Genomic DNA, 18129 nt, shown 5'->3' with positions numbered 1-18129 from the left:
GGGGACCTGTCAGGAGACGACTCGTGCCCGGGCAGCAGGAATCAGAATCTGGCTGTGCAGGTCTTACTCTGAACGCTGCGGTGTTTCCAAGAAGACATACTCTGAAAATCCATCCGGGAGTGACAGATGAGTCTCGGATGACTAGTCCGAGCCAGGTACCCGGCGGCTTCTCCCCATCCACATCACCGTGACTGACAGGTGTCTTCCTATACACATTCATAAACAGCGACCCGTCAGTCGTGGGATCTGGGCATGGAGAAGCCGCCGGGACTGACCTCTTGAACAGACACATCAGAGATACTTGGTGCCAGTATATTTTCTCTGAAACTCTGCAGTCTTCCAGAGCATAGGCTATGTTCACACATGTTGGGTTTTGCAGCGTATTTTTCTGCAGATTTTTAAGCAGATTTTCAGCTGCATTTTGAAGTACCAGCAAAGTCTATGAGAAACCAGAATTCTCTGTCCACACATGTTGTTGTTTTTTTTGCTGCGTATTTTGTGACTTGGTTGTGTTTTTGGAAAATAGAGCATGTAATAATAATGGTCACTTCTTTCAGCATTTTTGCAGCAGAAAACGCACCTGCATTTTTGCTGCGTATTTGCAGCATTTTTTCACCCACATGAAGTAATGGGTGGTTAAAAAAAAAAAAAAAACGCAACAAAACCTACGTTTTTAACGCAGCTGTTTCCTGTCAGAGAAAAGTTAGCAACAGAAAAAAAACACAACATGTGTGAACATAGCCTTAGACGTATTGCCAGACTCTGGTTCATACAGCACATGGTTCGGGCAGCATGAGTCTCCTATAGATTCCCTTTATTAGGACACGTGCACGAGCTGCTGATACCTCGTCGGCACAATCTCAGCAATCCAAAAGTGAGAGGTCTGAGTAACCTCCTGTTTGCAGGACCTTATTACAGACCCACAAAGTTATCTTCATTATTATAACTCTTTTAATTCTTTTTCCATCAGCGTTATCCTCCTCTGCATGGACGGTGTAGAAACCATCTATATCACTACTCGTCTACTGTTTTGGCTCATATTCCCTTAAATTAATTATAACATGTGCAGCGTCTAAAAATATTCCACAATAATATCCCCAAAGTCGAGGTAACGCGCCCCGGTTTCCATCCAGACAGATGCAGATCCCGAGGTGTGCAAGAAGATGTGCAAGAGGAGCCAGTTTGAGGCCGTATTGTCCCTGGTGGCTTATTATCAAATGGTAAGTAGTATATTCCCATAATTCCTGGCAGCGCTTTCCGTAAACTTATTGGTGTGTAAAAGAAAAGCATCTGGCAGCTACCAAAAAAGAGCAAAATTTTCTGTAAAATCTCCATCTGTCGGAGGTGTTATTTCAGCCTTGTGTATGTGGAAGTGTTTGTGTTTAGAGTCAGAATCGGTAAATCTACACATTGTCTAACAAAAGGAGAACTTCATGGACTGTTCATCTGATCGGCACGTAAATCTGCGCACCGCAGTCTTATTCTCCCTTACTTATGGTCATACCTGCAGAGTGGTGGCCACTTTTATGGACATTTCTGCCCACTGAAGTCTATGGGAAATAGCCAAGTGTGACCACCATGTAGTGTCCTGACAGATCGGGGGTCCTACCTCAGCACGACTCTCATCATTGTTTTTTACCTGTGCTTGTGTTTTTTCCCCCTCAGGAGCATCGAGTGTCGCTGCGCTTGTTACTTCTGAAGTGTTTCGGAGCCATGTGCAATCTGGATGCCTCCATTATTTCTTGTCTTGTTAACTCTATCCTGCCCATGGAGCTGGCCCGTGACATGCAGACACACACTCAAGGTGAGTTCCTTGGAGAAATTTGTACTGAAGAACTGAAATGGAATATTTAGCCCCCCAAACACCAGCAGCGTCTTATGCCAAGATCATTAGATGACCACTGATCGGCTATCATTTACAGAGCTGTTTACACTCAATGCACAGAGAGCTGTCTTTAGTACACTCGACCAGTGCCCATAGATTCATGTTGTCGTCAGTGTGTCACGTTTACAAGGGGCAATGTGCTACTAATAGCGATAATTTTTAGACTGGCTTAAAAATAAGCCCAGTGTTTAGAGGGGCCAATGGTTGAGAAAGACCGCGCGTAGAAACTCTGCTTCCCTGATTATTGGCTCAGCTAAATTGAACCATTAACTTCTGTATTTTTAAATTGTTTCATACACAAGATTAGGGAGCTGCATATACCGAAAATATTAGGTAAAGTGATGGGTAATAACAGCTGCAGCTCAGTCCTATTTCCTCTGCAGGATGCAGGTTGGCTTTGTCCTGTATCTGATGTTCTGGAGAACGGACCTCTTTCTCTGCATCATTTCCCCTGTAATACAGTAAAGTTTGGAGCAGAAGACGCCATTAATCGTCCTTGCATTAGCACACAACATTATATGACCGCGAATATACAATGCACTGCCAATACTTTCCTGGAAAGTCATTTCTTGGCAATGATAATTCTTCCATTTTGTATTTTATTGCTGCCTATTGATCACACGGTTTCAGAGTGTTTTAATTCCTGTATCGCCCAGAAATCATCTGTACTATTATGCCGGCCCCTGGACTCCTCGCTCGGCAGCGGGACACATGGGAAGAGAATAGGAATCAGTATTGACCTTGACTTAATTTCTGCACAAGGCGCTTGAGTGGGGACAGTGACAACCACAAGGTGATCACAACGGTTGTCACTTCTTGTATATAGCAATCACCACCAATGTATATCAGCTGTTATATGAGATATATCTATATCTTCCACTACTACGGCAGTGACGTGGCTGCTCTGGGGTCCATACCTAGAGATTAGATCGGGAAAGGCGAGGGGGGGTTGACGTTAAAGAACAGATGGGTTTCCGTAGACTCCGCACCTCGGAGCACTGTGCACACATTTTAGATTTGCTGTATAGTTTCCCATATGTTTTAGACTTGTTGCACACACCATTATAGGCCATCTTGTCATGGCGGCATATTTTATATACAGGATCTTTGAATACCTAAAAAGAAAGGTGTGATTATCTAATCCCGCTGTGATGGAGGAGCCGGACAATGGCTCTGCCTCCTGGGTGGCCTTTTTCCTCTCTAGTTTTTATTTCACATTCAGTCTTTGTCGTTTTTTCGTGCTGTGATCTTTCTCCGTCTGGTTTTATGTATTTATTATTCACTAAATGAATGTCACTTTGTGTTAAAAGCTTGCAAGTCACACAAGAAAGGCGAAGAGACAGAATCGCTCTGTGCGCTCCATGCCGGCGTACGGGTATTTCAGTGCAGTGCGTTCCCGGGTGGAAACTAAGGAGCAGAACCATTTATAAATCACGGCTAGACATTAAAGAACATGTACGGTGTATAAATAAAGGATTGTAAATCCGCAGCTCCTGGCGCGTAGACGCTGCTCCTAGTAACAGGCTGCAATCACGAAATGTGAAGGTGTAGAGCAGGAGAGCAAAAACATTCATCCTGTAGTAACGCGGCTTTCAGGTCCTATATGATAATGGCCTCCATAAATGCGAAACAATTGTAGGAAAATGGCTTTACACTACTGATCCGGAGCAAGTGCTGGACACCGGAAAAACCCTTAAAATTGCTAAATAGGCTACTGGTTCAAAAGGAGTTCAGACCCTTTAAAATTGGGGTCAGCGCCATGTCATATAACTATGGAAGTCAAGGTCTTGTCCTCCATAGTATACACCATTGCAGAAGACAGCAACTATATACAGCTATGGCAAGTCGCAAAGCAAGTGTAATCTGTACCTGTGGCCAAAAATGAAAACCTCTCACAAAATCTGATGCTTTTGTTATTAGGTGAACTGTTTGCTTTACAGACGACTCTGGAATATATATATTTTTTAATCCTCTTGTTGGAGGAGATGCTGGACATTGCTACCTCCCCAACCCTCCCGCTCCGTCACTAGAATTCTATGTGAAGTCACTTCTAAACTGTGACAACAGCATGTAAAAGGTCCTGGGGGGTCTGTAGTGAGGCTTCTTCTGTTTCAGAAAATAAGATTAATCTTGGGTCTTGCGATTAAGAAAAATCATGTTGTAAATTAACATATTTCTAAACATCTCGTTCACTGAGTGAAATGTCCTAGAAGGGCTGCAGTGAAGCTTCTGTTGAAGAAATTAATAGATCTCGGGTCTTGCAGTGAAGAAAAATCACGTTAAAAACAAACATTTTTCCATAAACCCTATTACTGTATTATATATATATACAGTATATTACTAGATGGTGTCCTGCTCAGAACATCTCATTTGCTGCGTGAAACGTCCTAGAGGGGGCTGTAGTGAAGCTTCTAGTACAGAAAATGAATGGATATTGGGTCTTTCAGTGGAGAAAAATCACCTTTAAAGACCATCACGTTTGTTATAAACCGTATTAACAACTTGTTATAGAAAAAAAAGATGGCGTCCTGTGAAGATTCAAAAACGACCTTGAATTTCAGTCATGGTAAGCTGTTTTGGGGCTTAGGAGTTTGGGGCGGACGTCTGCTGCATTGTCGGTTCTAATCCCTTTTACGCCTGGTGAAGCCGCCCGTGCCCTTCCTCGGGACGGGAATATTCGGGCTCCCTGGGACCTGATGTGACTGAAGCCAACTGGTTAAACGTTTAAGGTCTTTGAAGTGTGAGATTTCCACCGCGGGGACGGATTGTCATGCAGGTTGGCAGCTCGTCACCCACCCGTCCTGAGACGATAAAGACAGTGGTGTCAACAGAGCACATGAAAGCGAGAGACGCCATAACGGCACCATCTTCATTGTCTCTGATCCTAACTCCATTAGAGTGTGAATATTCCTACGCTAATCCCTACAATCAATTCCCTATGTTCTTTGCTTTCTGGATCGGGGCCAGATTTATGATTCGCAAACACCAGATTCCAAAATTGAATGTCGTCTTGTTATGGGTAGAGGAGACCGAGGACGATACAAAGTCATTCAGAGAGTTCTGTAGTGTAATAGTCTCCATATGCCATCGACCCTCGGCTCCTTCATTCTTGTGGTCAGACATTGGACCCCCACTTAGATGAGATGGGGATGCTCGTTTTTAAGCTTCATTTCCAGGGGTTTTCCTACACAACCACTTTACTTCTAGAAATCCCAGAGAGTCCAATGCCGAAAACTCACAAAGTATTAATCTGTTAACATCATCTAACATTGAACTCCTCTATAAAAGCGGAGACGTGACGCTAAATCAATGTCCTCTTCTCTTACAGAGCACCAGAAGCTCTGCTACTCCGCATTAGTCCTGTCCATGATCTTCTCTATGGGGGAGCCTCTTCCCTACCACCATTACGGTAAGTGTCGCCAGAGGCCTGTAGCGTCCATGTCACATCTGTCCATGTGGATCTTGCTGCTATAATACGGCTGTTAAATTGTGACCACATCATAGGGAAGGACACCGCAACGCTATATATTTACTGGATGATTTTCTTTTTTGGAGTGGGGGCGGAGGGTGGGATGGGGGCACTGACTTACTCAGTGGAGTTTGGCCTCAGGCAAGGATTGAGTGGCTTGGCTTCGCAGGCAGGATTCCTTCAGGCACGTTTATCATCTGGCATGGGTTCTCATTTGTTTTCCCTCTAAACACATTCACACATGGACATATGTTCATAGTAGCGGTGCTCACAATCAATGATCCGGGACGTGAGTCTCGCCATACGATGTGCAGCAGCTGGGAACATAAATACATTCATACCACTCTCGTTACTACAGAGCATCTCAACTCCCAGTTTGTCCAGTTCCTCCTTGAAGTGATTGAGGACGGTCTGCCTTCAGACACAACCGAGCAGCTGCCCGACCTGTTCGTCAATGTGCTGCTGGCATTTAACTTACACTTAGCAGGTATGTGTCCAGAACTAACGCCGCTCAAGACCTAAACATTAAGAGCGACTGCGATTAACCCCAACATGTCACTCCAGACATGTCACACTCACAGCATGCTGAGTACTGTAATCCTGCCGCCTATGTACAAGAATATAACTACTATAATACTGCCCCCTATGTACATGAATATAACTACTATAATACTGCCCCCTATGTACAGGAATATAAGTACTATAATACTGCCCCCTATGTACAACAATATAACTACTATAATACTGCCCCCTATGTACATGAATATAACTACTATAATACTGCCCCCTATGTACAAGAATATAACTACCATAATACTGCCCCCATGTACAAGAATATAACTACTATAATACTGCCCCCATGTACATCACTATAACTAGTGTAATACTGCCCCCCATATACAAGAATATAACTACTATAATACTGCCCCTTATACAAGAATATAACTACTATAATACTGCTCCTATGTACAAGAATATAACTACTATAATACTGCTCCCTATGTACAAGAATATAACTACTATAATACTGCCCCTTATACAAGAATATAACTACTATAATACTGCTCCTATGTACAAGAATATAACTACTATAATACTGCCCCCTATGTACAAGAATATAACTACTATAATACTGCCCCCTATGTACAAGAATATAACTACTATAATACTGCTCCTATGTACAAGAATATAACTACTATAATACTGCTCCTATGTACAAGAATATAACTACTATAATACTGCTCCTATGTACAAGAATATAACTACTATAATACTGCTCCTATGTGCAAGAATATAACTACTATAATACTGCCCCTTATACAAGAATATAACTACTATAATACTGCCCCTTATACAAGAATATAACTACTATAATACTGCTCCCTATGTACAAGAATATAACTACTATAATACCGCTCCTATGTACAAGAATATATCTACTATAATAGTGCCCCTATGTACAAGAATATAACTACTATAATACTGCTCCCTATGTACAAGAATATAACTACTATAATACTGCCCCTATGTACAAGAATATAACTACTATAATACTGCTCCCTATGTACAAGAATATAACTACTATAATACTGCCCCCTATGTACAAGAATATAACTACTATAATACTGCCCCCTATGTACAAGAATATAACTACTATAATACTGCTCCTATGTACAAGAATATAACTACTATAACACTGCCCCCTGTGTACAAGAATATAACTACTATAATACTGCTCCTATGTACAAGAATATAACTACTATAATGCTGCCCCTTATACAAGAATATAACTACTATAATACTGCTCCTATGTACAAGAATATAACTACTATAATACTGCACCCTATGTACAAGAATATAACTACTATAATACTGCTCCTATGTACAAGAATATAACTACTATAATACTGCCCCTTATACAAGAATATAACTACTATAATACTGCCCCTTATACAAGAATGTAACTACTATAATACTGCTCCCTATGTACAAGAATATAACTACTATAATACCGCTCCTATGTACAAGAATATATCTACTATAATAGTGCCCCTATGTACAAGAATATAACTACTATAATACTGCTCCCTATGTACAAGAATATAACTACTATAATACTGCCCCTATGTACAAGAATATAACTACTATAATACTGCTCCCTATGTACAAGAATATAACTACTATAATACTGCCCCCTATGTACAAGAATATAACTACTATAATACTGCCCCCTATGTACAAGAATATAACTACTATAATACTGCTCCTATGTACAAGAATATAACTACTATAACACTGCCCCCTGTGTACAAGAATATAACTACTATAATACTGCTCCTATGTACAAGAATATAACTACTATAATACTGCCCCTTATACAAGAATATAACTACTATAATACTGCCCCTTATACAAGAATATAACTACTATAATACTGCTCCCTATGTACAAGAATATAACTACTATAATACCGCTCCTATGTACAAGAATATATCTACTATAATAGTGCCCCTATGTACAAGAATATAACTACTATAATACTGCTCCTATGTACAAGAATATAACTACTATAATACTGCACCCTATGTACAAGAATATAACTACTATAATACTGCACCCTATGTACAAGAATATAACTACTATAATACTGCCCCCTGTGTACAAGAATATAACTACTATAATACTGCCCCTTATACAAGAATATAACTACTATAATACTGCTCCTATGTACAAGAATATAACTACTATAATACTGCTCCCTATGTACAAGAATATAACTACTATAATACTGCCCCTTATACAAGAATATAACTACTATAATACTGCTCCTATGTACAAGAATATAACTACTATAATACTGCTCCTATGTACAAGAATATAACTACTATAATACTGCCCCTTATACAAGAATATAACTACTATAGTACTGCCCCTTATACAAGAATATAACTACTATAATACTGCTCCCTATGTACAAGAATATAACTACTATAATACTGCTCCTATGTACAAGAATATATCTACTATAATACCGCCCCTATGTACAAGAATATAACTACTATAATAGTGCCCCTATGTACAAGAATATAACTACTATAATACTGCTCCCTATGTACAAGAATATAACTACTATAATACTGCCCCTATGTACAAGAATATAACTACTATAATACTGCTCCCTATGTACAAGAATATAACTACTATAATACTGCTCCTATGTACAAGAATATAACTACTATAATATTGTCCCTATGTACAAGAATATAACTACTATAATACTGCTCTTATGTACAAGAATATAACTACTATAATACTGCTCCTATGTACAAGAATATAACTACTATAATACTGCTCCTATGTACAAGAATATAACTACTATAATACTGCTCCTATGTACAAGAATATAACTACTATAATACTGCCCCTATCTACAAGAATATAACTACCATAATACTGCCCCCATGTACAAGAATATAACTACTATAATACTGCCCCCATGTACATCACTATAACTAGTGTAATACTGCCCCCATATACAAGAATATAACTACTATAATACTGCCCCTTATACAAGAATATAACTACTATAATACTGCTCCTATGTACAAGAATATAACTACTATAATACTGCTCCCTATGTACAAGAATATAACTACTATAATACTGCTCGTATGTACAAGAATATAACTACTATAATACTGCCCCTATCTACAAGAATATAACTACTATAATACTGCTCCTATGTACAAGAATATAACTACTATAATACTGCTCCCTATGTACAAGAATATAACTACTATAATACTGCTCCTATGTACAAGAATATAACTACTATAATACTGCCCCTATCTACAAGAATATAACTACCATAATACTGCCCCCATGTACAAGAATATAACTACTATAATACTGCCCCCATGTACATCACTATAACTAGTGTAATACTGCCCCCCATATACAAGAATATAACTACTATAATACTGCCCCTTATACAAGAATATAACTACTATAATACTGCTCCTATGTACAAGAATATAACTACTATAATACTGCCCCCTATGTACAAGAATATAACTACTATAATACTGCCCCCTATGTACAAGAATATAACTACTATAATACTGCCCCCTATGTACAAGAATATAACTACTATAATACTGCTCCTATGTACAAGAATATAACTACTATAATACTGCTCCTATGTACAAGAATATAACTACTATAATACTGCTCCTATGTACAAGAATATAACTACTATATTACTGCTCCTATGTACAAGAATATAACTACTATAATACTGCCCCTTATACAAGAATATAACTACTATAATACTGCCCCTTATACAAGAATATAACTACTATAATACTGCCCCCTATGTACAAGAATATAACTACTATAATACTGCTCCCTATGTACAAGAATATAACTACTATAATATTGTCCCTATGTACAAGAATATAACTACTATAATACTGCTCCTATGCGCAAAAATATAACTACTATAATACTGCCCCTATGCACAAGAATATAACTACTATAATACTGCTCCTATGTACAGGAATATAACTACTATAATACTGCCCCCTATGTACAAGAATATAACTACTTTAATACTGCTCCTATGTACAAGAATATAACTACTATATTACTGCTCCTATGTACAAGAATATAACTACTATGATACTGCCCCTTATACAAGAATATAACTACTATAATACTGCCCCTTATACAAGAATATAACTACTATAATACTGCTCCCTATGTACAAGAATATAACTACTATAATACTGCCCCTATGCACAAGAATATAACTACTATAATACTGCTCCTATGTACAGGAATATAACTACTATAATACTGCCCCCTATGTACAAGAATATAACTACTATAATACTGCCCCTATGTACAAGAATATAACTACTGTAATACTACCCCCTATGTACAAGAATATAACTACTATAATACTGCTCCCTATGTACAAGAATATAACTACTATAATACTGCTCCTATGTACAAGAATATAACTACTATAATACTGCCCTATGTACAAGAATATAACTACTATAATACTGCTCCTATGTACAAGAATATAACTACTATAATACTGCTCCTATGTACAAGAATATAACTACTATAATACTGCTCCTATGTACAAGAATATAACTACTATATTACTGCTCCTATGTACAAGAATATAACTACTATAATACTGCCCCTTATACAAGAATATAACTACTATAATACTGCCCCTTATACAAGAATATAACTACTATAATACTGCTCCCTATGTACAAAAATATAACTACTATAATACCGCTCCTATGTACAAGAATATATCTACTATAATAGTGCCCCTATGTACAAGAATATAACTACTATAATACTGCCCCTATGTACAAGAATATAACTACTATAATACTGCCCCCTATGTACAAGAATATAACTACTATAATACTGCCCCCTATGTACAAGAATATAACTACTATAATACTGCCCCCTATGTACAAGAATATAACTACTATAATACTGCCCCCTATGTACAAGAATATAACTACTATAATACTATCCCCTATGTACAAGAATATAACTACTATATTACTGCCCCCTATGTACAAGAATATAACTGCTATAATATTGTCCCTATGTACAAGAATATAACTACTATAATACTGCCCCTATGCACAAGAATATAACTACTATAATACTGCTCCTATGTACAGGAATATAACTACTATAATACTGCCCCCTATGTACAAGAATATAACTACTATAATACTGCCCCTATGTACAAGAATATAACTACTGTAATACTACCCCCTATGTACAAGAATATAACTACTATAATACTGCTCCCTATGTACAAGAATATAACTGCTATAATATTGTCCCTATGTACAAGAATATAACTACTATAATACTGCTCCTATGTACAAGAATATAACTACTATAATACTGCTCCTATGTACAAGAATATAACTACTATAATACTGCTCCTATGTACAAGAATATAACTACTATAATACTGCCCTATGTACAAGAATATAACTACTATAATACTGCTCCTATGTACAAGAATATAACTACTATAATACTGCTCCTATGTACAAGAATATAACTACTATAATACTGCTCCTATGTACAAGAATATAACTACTATAATACTGCTCCCTATGTACAAGAATATAACTACTGTAATACTGCTCCCTATGTACAAGAATATAACTACTATAATACTGCTCCCTATGTACAAGAATATAACTACTATAATACTGCTCCTATGTACAAGAATATAACTACTATAATACTGCTCCCTATGTACAAGAATATAACTACTATAATACTGCTCCTATGTACAAGAATATAACTACTATAATACTGCTCCCTATGTACAAGAATATAACTACTGTAATACTGCTCCCTATGTACAAGAATATAACTACTATAATACTGCTCCCTATGTACAAGAATATAACTACTATAATACTGCCCCCTTAGGATACACAACTTCTTTATTGAACTTTTTTGTAGTTCCAGCAAATAATGTGATTATGAAAACTCTGTGTAAACGTCCCAATGTGAAGATCTTTACAGAAAAGCTTCTTCTGCTCCTGAACAGAGGAGGTGGGTGTGTGAATGTCCTTCCCTGTTTTCGGTTCTTGTAATGAAGAGGTCACTTACTTGTCACGTCTTCTCTCGTTACCAGATGATCCTGTTTGTATCTTTAAGCACCAGCCTCAGCCCCCGCACTCTGTGCTGAAGATCCTGCAGGATGTATTCGCCAGCTCAGCCACGGCTAACATCTTGTACCACACGGACCTGATGGTAATGATCGATATCATTGTGCGACAGATGGCGGATCTTTCTCCTGGAGATAAGGTACAAGGAACATCACCGTTCATAGTCTTGCAATGAAGTTCTTCTAACCACATGTGTCTCATAGCTTCTCAGACACCTAAATATGGACTTCTAGGGGTTGTCCTGCACTGAAATTCCATTTTTCTAGGCATGGATGGTTGTAAAACAATAAACTGGACTTCCTTGCCTTGCATCACCCTCATTGATCCAGCCAGGGCTGTGGAGTCGGTGAGCGAAACCCGCGACTCAGACTCCTCAATTTCCATGACACCAGCTCCGACTCCCTCATACATGGCTCATGTTTAAGTGATAAATTCACTGTAGCACAGATTCATCTCAGCTAAAAGTCTAGACCCTTAGATCAGGAATAGGACATTTCATAACTTTCCCAAATTCCTATGAAAAAATATTCCCCACAAACTGCATTGAACTACTGCACCCAATTTATTATATATTTTATGAGTCGGAGTCGGTCCATTTTATACCGACTCCACCAAAATGGGCTCCGACTCCACAGCTCTGGATCCAGCGCATTCCAACTCCGGAGGTCTGTGGTGGCCCCAGAAGAGATGTCTGCTCTCTTTGAAAGGCACCAGAAAAACACACCTACGCCTAGGAAAAAATTGTCAGTGTTGGTTAACCCTGTAAAATCTGCAGCGTGTCAATATATGCAGCAGGTAACACTATGGATTTCTCAGTTTACAAAGATGCAAAGGATGAAATGTGCATAAACCCTGATGCATTCTAGTCTGTAATTACTGATTCCTCCCATCCCTGCAGCTGCGGATGGAATACCTCTCCCTGATGTACGCCATCATCCGCTCCACTGACTACCTGCAGCACCTGCACCGCCGTCAGGACCTGCACAGCATAATGCAGCGTATTCTCGATGAAGAAGAGGAAGGACCTCACAGTCAGATGGACAAAATGATCATCCAGGAAATCTACAAGGAATTTCCTCAGATCTCCCCCGAGAGCGGGTGAACGATTTGCCGGCCGGGAGGGACCCATGTTTACAAAGCTGCAGAAACCTCAGCTTGATGGTGACTTGTTCACAGCATTGCCGCTGCTCTCCTTACATCTTGGGGGTCGCAGCGTCTTCTGCTGCAGTTGCAAGATGTTTGTGCTACTGAAAGTAAGGTAATTCATTTTGCATTAGAGGAAGGTTTTGTTTTCTCGTAAAGCTTTTCAGGCCTAAATCTAAACTCATCATTATATAATGACCTGGGGGAACTGTTAACTGGAAGCTTAATGTCTCCTGTCCTTCCTGATCCTGCTTAGTTCATTAAGATTTTTCTATCAAAAGTGACCAATGATGGTTAATGAGGCAGCTGCTTGGCATTATGGGGCGAATCTCCTGGGGTCCTTGGTACCTTCTGCCCCCGATAACACTAGTTGAAATGATGCAGAAGAGGCAGGAACATCACAGAAGAGAGATGCACTGAGTTATCACAGGCCTTTATCCCCTCCTTACTGACACTTGGCTATAAAAGAGAACATTTAGTGTTCTTAAAGGGGAAGTCCACAGTAAATGATCATCTACTCTGTTATAGATCCATGGAATAGGATCTTTTATCTCAGACCCCCACTGATCTCCAAAATGAAAAAGGCTTTAAACCCCTTTGTTACAGCTCAGGTTTCTGTTATTAGGATAAATGGGTCTTCTAGTAACAGAAATGTCTCAGCAGTGCCAAAGGGGTGTGAAATCTCTATACAGCCTTTATAAATGGATGGTTGTCTGAAATCAGTCATTACTGTACATGTGTCTATAAGACATCACATAAATATTACATGCGTGCCAACTTTTCCAGTGCAAAATTTTGGCCCTACCCCTGGGATCGCCCCAAAACGTACACTTTTGGGTGTGGTTTAGCCAAGTCCTGCCCATTTGTAGGACTAGTAAATATAGGTGGGAAACAAATTCTGGAGGGACCAGATTCCTCCAATTTTAAGTTCCCATGTAGGACGGCCATCTTCCCCGAGTCCTGCCTACACTTCTGCACTTCCGCAGGTGACTTTGCAAGTCTCCATAGGAGCAAGGACAATTATGGTAGTCACCTGCTCATGGCAGCACTTGTTGCTAGGCAACAGCCCAGGACATGCTGGGAGTTGTACTTCCACCACAGATGGCTGAGAGCATCAGAATAGCATTTCTCTAAAATATAAATGAGCTGGTAAGTCCCTATTGTCAGAAATATTAATATGCAAGTTGTTGGCGTATGTGGTTTGGGCAGTCGTCCAGCCTGACACTCAACCGGGGTGGCATATAACTGTGCAGAGATCATTCACCCTATATAGCAGAATTAGTAAAAGAAAAATATCTATATTTTGCTAGCATGTGACATGCCCGTTGATGAGCTCCTCTCGCGTCTGTTGCACCTTTCTACTGGATATTGCTAATCTGCAGATTTCTCTATTTTATTAACCAGATGCTTTACTGACCAGGATGCATGGGTCTGACGGATGATATTTTTTTAATCGAAGCTGCCACAGATTATTTTATCACATGCGTTCAATTGCTATTTTAAACTGGCATGTTTTATATTAAAAAAAAATAATAATAATAATAATGGCATCAATGGAAAAAACAGACACTTGGCAGCAGCAGCAGCAGGTCGTACCCACTGTCTCCAATGTGCGCAGGTGCTGTTCCACGGTCTTTATATCGTATATTTTGTCCTCCTTTATGAGTTCCATTATATAAGGTCATATTGACTTGAAGATGAGCCGACGTTTAAAGCTCCTTTTAATATATTAGGTAATTGCATTATAAGCAGTTTCCTAATGTAGTGTTAATTTTGGATGAATCTACATAAACGAGCGGGTCTGCAAGGAATACATGGTTCTCGGCTACAGCCCTCGCGATGCAGAATCCTTCACAGAATCCAGGCTGTTGCGCAGGTGACTACATTTGCAGATACCTTTAAATGCATTTAAAGGGGTTGTCCACTATTTTCCAACACACTCTGAAAGGTATTCCCCCTACTGGACCATGGCGACTCCTCCAATCTCCACATGGTGTTCCCCGCTGATCTCCTTCTCTTACATTAAGCAGGAAGACAGATTGGAACATCATCCAACTTTCCCAAAACTTTGGATGGCGCAGTGCACCCCTCCGATCACACAGCGGCCTCCGATTGGAGACCAGTATGGCCGCTCTGTTGCGCCTTGTCTGGTCATCATCCATATGTTGTGTTACGCCGTTGCTGCATTAATCTGGAATACACGCTGACATTTTTTTTTGGTGCTTTTTCCTTTGCTACATTTGGTTTTCTTGTCTTTGTATCCATTTGTGAGATGCTGTCCTTGTGTGAACATTGTAACTTTCTAATCCTGCATCCAATGTAAACCGTCATTCATATGAACACAGGGCACCTGCCCCGCTGCGCCCCTACTACATTGTATTTCTCAGTCTTACTGTACTTGAAATAACACTTGTGGAATAAATGGAATTAAATATAATGTATCTCGTCATTTGTGTCTTTTTACTGCCTTGTTGAATGATCTGAAATTCTCTTAAAGGGGCAGCACAGTTAGTGATCCGTTCTTGCCTGAATTAGTAAATCGCATCTTGCTTGAGAAGCTTCAGATCCCCAGGCCGTAAGTGCAGTTCTCGAAGAAGGACAAAAGCTTAAAGGGGTTGTCCACCTCTGGGGAGAATATCTATATTTTTCTGCTTAAATGCATGAATTTGGGGCTTAAAATAATTTTTGAAGATCAATTTCATTAAACTTTTTGCACCATTTGGATTTTACAGGCTCTCTCCTTCCCTGCACATTCATCTTTGAAGTGGTTTGTGGTCATAAATCAGCTGAGAAGCTGAAAAAAAGGACTGAAAAGGTGATAAACTTTCCAGTTAGACACTCAGAATGAGCTCACTGTTAGATTCTCAGTTAACCCCTTCTTCAGCCAGCAATAGACAGTGCAACACAGATTTTTAAGGAAATCCAATTGCAAAAAAAAATATTTTTTTAGCCAAAAATACAAGCATATAAGGAAAAAAAGGGATAAAAGGTGGACCGACCCTTTTTATCATTTTAGCTAAGCCTCAGTTTAGACAGCCTTGTTGGAGTAAAGCATTTTATGGAGTGAGAACATTCAGCTTTTCTGTGGTGCCGATGAGAAAAACTATTATTTACAGAAACATTTGGCTGCTAAAAATATCAAATATGGTTTTACGGTGTCCCTTTATGTAGACTTTGCATTTACAGGGTGATCTAATTAAGAAAACCCCCACAAACTGTTGGTTCACTGCATTATAGGAATTATTTTATTTACCCCTTATCTGAAGAATACAGCTCTGGAGTATTAATACAGGAGGTAACTCGGGATCAGTAATGTAATGTATGTACACAGTGACTGCACCAGCGGAATAGTGAGTGCAGCTCTGGAGTATAATACAGGAGGTAACTCAGGATCAGTAATGTAATGTATGTACACAATGACTGCACTAGCAGAATAGTGAGTGCAGCTCTGGAGTATAATACAGGAGGTAACTCAGGATCAGTAATGTATGTACACAGTGACTGCACCAGCGGAATAGTGAGTGCAGCTCTGGAGTATAATACAGGAGGTAACTCAGGATCAGTAATGTAATGTATGTACACAGTGACTGCTCCAGCAGAATAGTGAGTGCAGCTCTGGAGTATAATACAGGAGGTAACTCAGGATCAGTAATGTAATGTACAGTGCCTACAAGTAGTATTCAACCCCCTGCAGATTTAGCTGGTTTGATAAGATGCAAATAAGTTAGAGCCTTCAAACTGCAAACGAGAGTAGGTTTTATGAACAGAAGCATAAATCTTACAAACCAAAAAGTTATGTTGCTCAGTTGAATTTTATAAAATTTTAAACATAAAAGTGTGGGTCAATTATTATACAACCCCTATGTTTAATATTTTGTGGAATAACCCTTGTTTGCAATTACAGCTAATAATCGTCTTTTATAAGACCTGATCAGGCCGGCACAGGTCTGTGGAGTTATCTTGGCCCACTCCTCCATGCAGATCTTCTCCAAGTTATCTAGGTTCTTTGGGTGTCTCATGTGGACTTTATTCTTGAGCTCCTTCCACAAGTTTTCAATTGGGTTAAGGTCAGGAGACTGACTAGGCCACTCCAACACCTTGACTTTTTCCCTATTGAACCAGGCCTTGGTTTTCTTGGCTGTGTGCTTTGGGTCGTTGTCTTGTTGGAAGATGAAATTACGACCCATCTTAAGATCCTTGATGGAGGAGCGGATGTTCTTGGCCAAAATCTCCAGGTAGGCCGTGCTATCCATCTTCCCATGGATGCGGACCAGATGGCCAGGCCCCTTGGCAGAGAAACAGCCCCACAGCATGATGCTGCCACCACCATGCTTGACTGTAGGGATGATATTCTTGGGGTCGTATGCAGTGCCATCCAGTCTCCAAACGTCACGTGTGTGGTTGGCACCAAAGATCTCGATCTTGGTCTCATCACACCATAGAACCTTGAACCAGTCTGTCTCAGAGTCCTCCAAGTGATCATGAGCAAACTGTAGACGAGCCTTGACATGACGCTTTGAAAGTAAAGGTACCTTACGGGCTCGTCTGGAACGGAGACCATTGCGGTGGAGTACCTTACTTATGGTATTGACTGAAATCAATGTCCCCACTGCCATGAGATCTTCCCGGAGCTCCTTCCTTGTTGTCCTTGGGTTAGCCTTGACTCTTCGGACAAGCCTGGCCTCGGCACGGGAGGACACTTTCAAAGGCTGTCCTGGCCGTGCAAGGCTAACAGTAGTTCCATAAGCCTTCCACTTACGGATGATGCTCCCAACAGTGGAGACAGGCAGGCCCAACTCCTTGGAAAGGGTTTTGTACCCCTTGCCAGCCTTGTGACCCTCCACGATCTTGTCTCTGATGGCCTTGGAATGCTCCTTTGTCTTTCCCATGTTGAC

At 39.7% G+C, this 18129-nt stretch overlaps 1 protein-coding gene across 1 annotated transcript in view; it reads left to right on the top strand.

Annotated features, from left to right (window-relative positions):
* NCKIPSD (NCK interacting protein with SH3 domain) overlaps positions 1 to 15671 on the top strand; it is an 80785-nt gene extending 65114 nt beyond the window's left edge. Inside the window, exons 7-13 of the mRNA XM_073644904.1 lie at positions 1134 to 1220; positions 1666 to 1804; positions 5214 to 5294; positions 5713 to 5841; positions 11883 to 11975; positions 12058 to 12230; positions 12990 to 15671. Of these exons, the coding sequence (XP_073501005.1) occupies positions 1134 to 1220; positions 1666 to 1804; positions 5214 to 5294; positions 5713 to 5841; positions 11883 to 11975; positions 12058 to 12230; positions 12990 to 13193 (906 nt within the window). The 3' untranslated portion in view covers positions 13194 to 15671. The remainder of the gene's footprint in view (positions 1 to 1133; positions 1221 to 1665; positions 1805 to 5213; positions 5295 to 5712; positions 5842 to 11882; positions 11976 to 12057; positions 12231 to 12989) is intronic.
* Positions 15672 to 18129: the final 2458 nt, after the last annotated feature.

Source organism: Phyllobates terribilis, unplaced genomic scaffold, assembly GCF_046119375.1.
Source record: "Phyllobates terribilis strain yellow unplaced genomic scaffold, ASM4611937v1 Scaffold_8__6_contigs__length_399053987, whole genome shotgun sequence".
Lineage (NCBI taxonomy): Eukaryota > Metazoa > Chordata > Amphibia > Anura > Dendrobatidae > Phyllobates > Phyllobates terribilis.
This window is presented reverse-complemented; position numbering and strand designations above follow the sequence as displayed.